Below are 8,951 nucleotides of genomic sequence, written 5' to 3' on the forward strand. Positions count from 1 at the left end.
AAATCTGCTGAGGCTGCTGTTTCACTTTAAATCACCCTAGAAAACCCTAACAAGTTTCATTTGATGAGAGGACTCTGACATTTCTTTTTTTTTCTTTGTTCTCTCTTTTAATAAAATGAGCTGTAGATTCAGAATCTAAAGATCTTTTTCTGAATCCTGGTTCTATCTCTTAAAAGTCCAATGACTTCGTCTCCTTGGCCCCGAGTTTTCTCCTCTTGTGGAATGTGGGAGGCTTGGATGGATTCATTCCTATGGTTCTTTCCAGGTCCATACTCTCATGCTCTGAAGGTCATGCCCATCTTTTTCTTTTGACCCTGCTTTGAGCTTTTTTTTATTCTATCTGTACTGAAGTATTACACTTTGTTGGGGATCATTCCTTTGATCTTTGTACAGAGCGGTGGATAGACTAAGTATCCTTCAGTTGTACTAGGACGTTAGTAGAGAAGAGAAGCAAAAAAATGGCTCAGTGAGCCAGTGGTTTTAGAAGAGCAAGAAAAGGTATGAGAGAATTAAAAAGCATGGAGCTGGCATAAGAGATACAGGGGCAAGAAAGGTGAGCACAAAACCTTCGGGTGTTAAAGGGAGGGCGATAGCTTAATAGGGTTTCATCTGGTTATCTCTTAGCCAAATTGTCCTTGATGTCCTCCAAAAAATAACTCTCATGCCTTTGCCCTTTTTGATCTTATATTTTTCCTTATTTAAAACACCCTTCTCTCTACCTATCCAATTCTCCTTCTAGGCAAACTTGAATCTTCTCTGTGAACCCTTCTCTGATCCCTCTGATTAGCTTTCCAATTCCCAGTCTTTTCTAGAAAGTGGTCCATGGATAGATTTCAGGGTTCCATGAGCTTGTTTTTTTAAACCCTTCAGTCTTTAAACCTTCAGTCTTAGAATCAATACTTTTTATTGGTTCCAAGGCAGAAGAGTTGCAAAGGCTAGGCAATAGGGGTTAAGGGACTTGTCCAAAGTCTGACGGCTAGGAAGTGTCTGATGCCAGATCAGAATGTAGGACTTTTCATCTATAAGCCTGGCTCTTAATCTACTGGGCCACCTAGCCACCTCTGTTTTAAAATATTTTGATAACATTTTAATATAACTGATTTCCTTTGTAATCCCATGTATTTTATTTCATGCATTTAAAAACTATTATGAGGAGGGGTCTCTGGGCTTCAGCAGATACTACCAAAGGGATGGATGTCATTAAAAAATTAATAGCCCCAGATCTAGATCTTTCTTAGGAAAGTCAGTTCTTTGCTATATCGTATTCTTTGCTGTCATATAACTATGTCAAACAGTTTTTATTTCTATTGTTTCTTGACTGTTTATGTTTTGCTTACTTAACTAGATAGTAAAATTCTTCAGAGTAGAAACCATGCCTCATAATTCTTTATCTCCTTTATGGTGCTAAGTGCAAAAGAGGCCGTTGATATTTTTGATAGTTTGATGTTTAGGTAACAACACAAAACTGAGAGATTATACCCTACCAACAAGTTTTGTTAACTTTGTTAGGAATCCCATTTTTTATGTATTTGAAAAGGACTAGTAAGGAGCATGCAATGGCTGTTTCAAAAAAGATTTAAGAAATAATGAGTGAACGAATCATTTTAATTAGTCTATAAACTGTTTTTAAAAGATTCAGACCACAAGAACTTATTTTAAAATATTTATGCAAATAATCTATTAAATTAAAAAACACCAATATGTACAGTAATAAATCCACTTCACAGGCCAGTAGAAATGTCTTGCTCCCCAGTAGATCGAGTGTACATTGAGCTCACTCGGTCAAGTGCCTCCCCCTGGAAAATGGGGCAGCGTTTGCAGAAACGCCGTACAATGTATTTGTGGAAGAAAGTAGAGAGGTATCTCCTGAACTTTTCTCCAACAAAGGCATAAATCACTGGGTTGATACAGCAGTGGGTCATTCCAAGGGTCTCTGTTATTTGTATGGCTCGGTCCAACCTCTTGGAGCTCTCACAATTGTCCAGACCAAAGAAAGCTTGGAATGTGTTTAAGAGGAGAACCAGGTTATAGGGGGCCCAGAAGAGAAAGTAAACAATCATAATCACAAAGATTAATCTCACTGCCTTGTGCTTCTTCTTCTCATTCCGACACCGGAGCAATGTTTTTAGGATTCCTGAGTAGCAGATGATCATAACTAAAAGGGGCACCACCAGCCCCAACAGATTCATCTTTAAAGTTTGGAAGTTCTTCCAGGCAGAAAACTGCTCTGAGGGGAAATGAGGGCTGCAGGTGTGTTGGATACCTTCCTTTTGGGATTTGGTGAAGATGATTGCTGGGAGAGAGGCAAGCCCAGCCACCACCCAAGTGATGACACTTGTCAGAATGCCAAAGGTGACTGTCCTCGCTTTCAGAGCAAACACAGCATGGACGATGGCCAGGTACCGATTATGAATAGAAAGTCTGTGTATTCAAATGAGATTAACTTGGGGGTCTCCCCAATTTATCCTATTATTTTAAAAATAGAAATAAAACTTGTGGACTATTTTACTTGAAAAATCCTAAAACCAAGAAGAACTGAAAACAAATATCATATATTTTAGAAGTTGTATGAGCTCTGTCTCAAAGTATAAAATACCCAGTGACTACAGGGCTCCCCCTGGCTCCCCACTTATTTGTTCCAAGCCAATTTGTAGATGCTGAATTAAAGGTCAGGAGGGATGAAGAATAAAGCTAGCTCCTCATTCACTTGGATCACTATGGTTTAAACAACGAGGAGAGATGCACAATTTTCCAGTAAGTTTTCTTAATGCCATCAGCATAGATAATCCTGGACATGGCACCCACTTGTCTCAACCCATGGTTTTCTTCAAGGGAATGACTAACGTTCTCTCAAATGATGCCGGTTTCTATGGCTTCTTCTTCTTTGGTTCCAACACTAGGGCTATCATACTACCTGCCATTTAGAATTGAGCCTATCAGATACTTGACAAGAGGCTCAATCAATAAGAGTGAAACTTGTGGGTAACTTACTGTCAGCTTTGACATTTGTTATGGTCTGCTTTATTTTAGAGAAACAGGATCCAGTTACTGAGACAGATCTGTAGGAATTGGATCAGCATAGGGTGGGGGGCAAGGAAGCAATTGAAATTTTTCCACACAGAAGAGAATCTTCAGAGTTTCATCAGAGACTCCAGCAAAGTCTCTTCTCTCTGATCAGATATTCAAATTGAAATCTGTCCCCTGATTGATTCTATTTTTCCCAATTAGCACAGTTTATTTGTCATAATGATTCTCAGACTTGGATTGCAATAAGCAAAAGATGGAGTTTTCTCATAATTGTACACCTCAAGTAACCCATATGTCTCATCTGAAAACTGAATCCATACTGATCTATTGTTATTTCCATGTTCTTCTGATTGTATAGATATTTGGGAGGAGTGGAACACCTCTTGTCCTGAATTCAGGGAATTGTAGCTGTTCACTTTTCCTCTCCCAACTTAATCTTTCATCCAATTAGAAATCAGATTACTTAATGTTGCATTGTTTCTTTTTAAATTAATTAGACTTATTTGATTGTTTTTAATATATAAAAGTGTCTCTCCCTGTATTCAAGGTTCAGCTCTAAGCTGAGAAAGGGGCTTGGTCCCAATTTGTTGGGCCATTGGCATGCATTGCTTAATAAATCAATATACTCAAAAGATCAGACTTTTATTTCCTCAGTCATATCACCTTTTGCTCATTACACGATGTGATTAGACTCTAATTAAATAGTTCTTCTTTTTACAAATGGAGTATCCAATGAGTAAAGGCATCATATGAGCCATCTTGTGAAACACCCAAAGTTCTTGGACTTCCCACTTAGATCCGTTCTGCCTAAACACTAAAGATATGGATTCATTCTTACAAATACAAAGGGAAATCAAGCATCTCTGTACTCCTGTTTCTTTTTAAAAATTTATTTATTTAATTAATTTAGAATATTTTCCCATGGTTACAAGATTCATGCTCTTTCCCTCTCCTCTTTCCATCCCCCTCCCATAGCCAACAAGTAATTCCGCTGGGTTTTACATGTGTCATTGATCAAAACCTGTTTCCATATTGTTGATATTTGCACTACGATGATCGTTAACAGTCTATATCCCCAATCCTATCCCCATCAACCCCTGTGATCAAGCAGTTGTTTTTCTTCTGGGTTTCTATTCTGTGGTCCTGTTTCTGTTAAACTTTGTTTTCCACAAAATAGTTGAATAAATAGTTGGTTCAGGCAACTTGGACCCCTGAAAATCAGTAGGGATTTTTGTTTTGAGATTTGTTGTTGGGTTTAGGGTTTAGGGGTGTTTTTTGGCCATTGTATAGTCTGAGTGATTAATTGATTTCTTATCTAACTGTATATTTTTTACTTTTCCACTGATTGTGTGACATCACTAAGCAGAGTGAACCCTTCATTGCTTTGTGACTATGGTTTTCATATATACCCATGATCTTGTCAAAGTGAATTTTCCCCAGGAGAGCTTCATCTGTAAGAAAGTATAGTGGGGAAGGGTATTAGGAAGGTCCACTTTAAAACATTTTACTGCCTTTACTAGAGTGTCAGTATGGATAGAGCACATAGAACATCTCACTGGAAGGTCTGGGCTCTATTCTTTGTAGATATTTTGGAGAAGTCATTTTCTTTATCCATAAAATGGGGATAATAATACTGACCCTTTCCTCCTCATAGGATTGTTTTTTTTTTTAAATAAACCCTTACCTTCCATCTTAGAGTTAATACTTGGGATTGGATCCAAGGCAGAAGAGCAGTAAGGGTAGGCAATGGGAGTTAAGTGACCTGCCCAGGGTCACATAGCTAGGAAGTGTCTGAGGCAAGATTTGAATCCAGGACCTCCCATTTCTAGGCTGGGTCTCAATCCACTGAGCCACCCAGCTGCCCCTGAAAAGACATTTTAGAGCTCCTTCTGTCCAATCCCCTCGTGTTTCAGAGGAAGAACCTGACGCCCAGAGTAGTTAACTGACTGGCTCAAAGCCATGGATGATATACTTGGCCAAGTCAGGACAGCAGTAGGTGCCCTCAGCACGCCCAGAGTCTGTTCCCACTTACCAGGCGGCAATACTGAGCTATTCCCCTTAGGTCATTGGGGAAGCACAGTTTGCCCTCCTGGCACACAAGAACAAGTTATAAAGCCGGGCATGGTGAACATTGGACATGCTGAAGATCTCAAATACTTTGCTGCGCTCCGACCTGTTTTTCAGTCCTCCTCCACAAGCAGGGCTTGCCAGGCAGCCGTGGTCAGTACGGATAAGGGCTGTATTTAGTCTTCATTCATTCTATGCTGGACTTCAGTGGCCCCTGGGAAATTCTGTTAGCTCCGCCCAGAGCACTGAGCTTGGCTTCATTAAATACGGGGTCCCCCAGAATGGCAGGAATAAGGGAAGAGGGCGAGGCGGCTAGGCTTCATCATTGCCCCAGGATTCCGAAGAGCAGGCAAAGCCATCGAGCCAAATTGCAGCACTAGGACCCCCAGGATCATGGCCACACAGACTCTTGACTGCCACCTGCTGTCCGAAAGGCGACCCAACAGCAAACTCGGAAAGCCCGCATTCCAAACCGACGACCTGCCGGGAGATGCGCGAGCCATCCTATGTCCCAAATGCCATAAAACTGTGCACAGTTTGATCCTGTAATACATGGCTGGGGTTGTAGTTCCGAAAGATAAACTAAAAGGGGGACAGAACCTTCTTGTACACAAATATTTAGAGCAGCTCTTCTTGTGGAGGCAAAGAACTGGAAACTGAGGGATGGCTGAAAACATCATGGTGCATGTTGGTGATGGAATACTGTTGTGCCATAAGAAACGACGAGCAGGATGCTTTCAGAAAGAGCTGGAAAGATCTGCAGGAACTGAAGCAGAGGGAGATAAGCAGAACTGGGGGAACATTGTGCACAGTAACAGCAATATTGTACAATGATCAACTGCGAAAGACGGATGCGATGCTCTCAGCAATGCAACAACCTGGGACAATCCTGAAAGACTTCGATCAGCCTTCAGAGAAAGAACTGTTGGAGTTGGATGGATGTGGATCAAGGCAGATTATCTTTCCCATTAATGTCTTTATGGTTTTATTGGGGGGGGGTTGGTTTTGTATGAGTGTGCTTTTACATCAGTGACCAATATGGAAGTGGGTTTTGCATGGCAATAAAAAATAAATAAAAACAAAAAACAGAATGATTGGATCAGATGGTAATTCCTCCAGCAGTTCAATAGTGTCCCAATTTTTGTACATCAGCAAAGGGATTCGTGTATGGATTTGAACCCAAGCTCCCCATTCCAAGTCCAAAATACTACACCCAGACAGGTTGCCAAGATAGACCTTATGTTGTTTTGTTTCATTTTGGGTCTTTATGAGGTAAATACACATTTTCCCCAACAGTCTCATGAAGTAGGTAGTACAAATATCATTCATATCCCAATAGATTAGGAAACTGAGGCTGAGAGAGCCTAATTAGTTTAGGATCCTTCAATCATAAATTTAGAACTGAAAAGGATCTCAGTGATCACCTAATTACTACATGATTTGTAGTAACATAGCAGTTACCAAAGAATTTCCTTTCTTGGGGGCAGCTGGGTGGCTCAGTGGATTGAGAGCCAGCCCTGGAGATGGGAGATGGGAGATGGGAGATGGGAGATGGGAGATGGGAGATGGGAGATCCTGGGTTCAAACCTAGCCTCAGACGCTTCCCAGCTGTGTGACCCTGGACAAGACACTGCACCCCCATTGCCTAGCCCTTACCACTTTTCTGCTTTAGAACCAAAATACAATATTGATTCTAAGACAGAAGGTAAGGGTTTCTTTCTCTTTCTTTCTTTCTTTCTTTCTTTCTTCTTTCTTTCTTTCTTTCTTTCTTTCTTTCTTTCTTTCTTTCTTTCTTTCTTTCTTTCTTTCTTTCTTTCTTTCTTTCTTTCTTTCTTTCTTTCTTTCTTTCTTTCTTTCTTTCTTTCTTTCTTTCTTTCTTTCTTTCTTTCTTTCTTTCTTTCTTTCTTTCTTTCTTTCTTTCTTTCTCTCTTTCTCTCTCTCTCTCTCTCTCTCTCTCTCTCTCTCTCTCTCTCTCTCTCTCTCTCTCTCTCTCTCTCTTTCTTTCTTTCTTTCTTTCTTTCTTTCTTTCTTTCTTTCTTTCTTTCTTTCTTTCTTTCTTTCTTTCTTTCTTTCTTTCTTTCTTTCTTTCTTTCTTTCTTTCTTTCTTTCTTTCTTTCTTTCTTTCTTTCTTTCTTTCTTTCTTTCTTTCTCCTCCCCTCCCTCCCTCCCTTCTTCTTTCCTTCCTTCCTCCCTCCCTCCCTTCCTCCCTCCCTCTCTCCCTCCCTCCCTCCCTCCCTTCCTTCCTTCCTTCCTTCCTTCCTTCCTTCCTTCCTTCCTTCCTTCCTTCCTTCCTTCCTTCCTTCCTTCCTTCCTTCCTTCCTTCCTTCCTTCCTTCCTTCTCTCTCTCCTTCCCTCCCTCCCCCCTCTGTCTTTACTTTCTTTCCTCCCTCTCTCCCTTCTAATTAAAAAAAGGTTGCTAGGTGGCATAACAAAGAGAGTGTTGGACTTAAAAACAAGAAGACCTAGTTTAAATCCTGCTCAGATATTAGTTTTGAGACCCTGACTAAGTCACTTTTAATCCCTTTCAGTCTCAATTTTCTCTAGTTGGTAAGGTCATTGTAAGAATCCAATGAAATCACTTATGTAAAGTGATTTGCAAACTTAAAAGTGATATATAAATGATAATTAGTATTGTTGTTATAGGGTTAGAGTTTCTCCTCTAAAACCCAGTTGTTCTACCAACAAGTATAAGGATGTTTACAGTGGCTTGATTTAAAAAAAAATTGCTACACAGACTTAATCTTGAAAAGGTTTTCGGGAAAGCTGCACCTATTTCTTACCATGTCTTCTCTTTTTTTCAGCAATGCAGACATATTGATTGGTTTTCACATGCCTCTCTTGGAAGCAGCTATTTGCCGCAGACCTCTCCTGCTTTTCTCATTCTTTAAAAAAAGATATTTGTTTATACTGTTTGTTTTTGCATCACCTAGATTTTCCTCTAAGTCTCTCCCCTTCCCCACCACCCAAAGAGCCATACTTTAATAAAGAATTTGTTTTAAAGTGGAGGAAGGAGATGGGAATGGGGGTGGGGGTGGAATCAGCAAAACTAATCAAGACATCAAAAAAAAAATCTGTCATTACTTGTAGTGTTCCACACCTATGAAACCAGACCACTGTATGGCTTGGAAAACGGTCTCTTCTACTCTTTGGAGCTCAGCTTCTTCTTTAAGCTTTTGTGACATTCATTTTCAGATGTCTTTTATCTTGTAAGGTAAAAAACTTGTTGTACATAACAATAGGGAATGGATTAATATTCAGAAGAACTGGGCTTGAGTTCTAGTTTGTGGGCAAGTTGCATCATGTTTTTGATATTTCCTTTGCACATTTGTAAAGGGAAAGGTTGTGGCCAGATAAATGATTTCTAAGGGACCTGCTTGATATAATATTCTGTGATTCTGTAGATCAAGCACTTTTGTCTTTATTTGCCTACCTAGAATATGGTAGCCTGGTATGCTATCATATATTATATTATGTTACATCAATTTTTTAAATATATACCACATATAGATATAAATTAAAGCAGAACATATAAATGGAGTTCAGAGAAAGAAGAGGCTCTTTGTGTGCTCTTCCAAATGTAGCTTGTTTGGTATCTGAACACAGCTGGGCACATCTGCACAAATGCATCTAAAGATGTGAACTTTACAAAACAATTATCGATCTAAATCCTAAGAAGTAACTGATGGTTCACAGGTGTGTTAATCATTGGCTGGAGGGACCTTAGAGGTCATCTCATCCAACTCTCCCATTTTACAGATGAAGAAACTAAGGTCTAGAGAGATTAAGTGACTTTCCCAAGATCATATGAGTAGTAATCAGTGGAGTCAGGATTTGAGGCAGCTAGATGGCATAGCAGA

General features: G+C 39.8%; 1 protein-coding gene across 1 annotated transcript; it reads right to left on the bottom strand.

Annotated features, from left to right (window-relative positions):
* Window positions 1–1,650: 1,650 nt before the first annotated feature.
* Window positions 1,651–5,597, bottom strand: LOC100029731 (C-C chemokine receptor type 5-like). Its single transcript, XM_001379376.3, has 3 exons — window positions 5,363–5,597; window positions 2,510–2,519; window positions 1,651–2,421 (listed from the first exon to the last, which is right to left on the bottom strand). Exons 1-3 carry the CDS (start codon window positions 5,595–5,597, stop codon window positions 1,722–1,724), a joined length of 945 nt encoding a protein of 314 aa, XP_001379413.2. The 3' UTR covers window positions 1,651–1,721.
* Between the last annotated feature and the right edge of the window lie 3,354 nt (window positions 5,598–8,951).

This window comes from Monodelphis domestica, chromosome 5 (assembly GCF_027887165.1).
Source record: "Monodelphis domestica isolate mMonDom1 chromosome 5, mMonDom1.pri, whole genome shotgun sequence".
In the NCBI taxonomy this organism is placed as follows: Eukaryota; Metazoa; Chordata; class Mammalia; order Didelphimorphia; family Didelphidae; genus Monodelphis; species Monodelphis domestica.

What these genes read in the sequence shown, in the direction of transcription:
- LOC100029731 (XM_001379376.3), bottom strand. Translation starts at nt 5,597, where the DNA reads ATGGCTCGCGCATCTCCCGGCAGGTCGTCGGTTTGGAATGCGGGCTTT.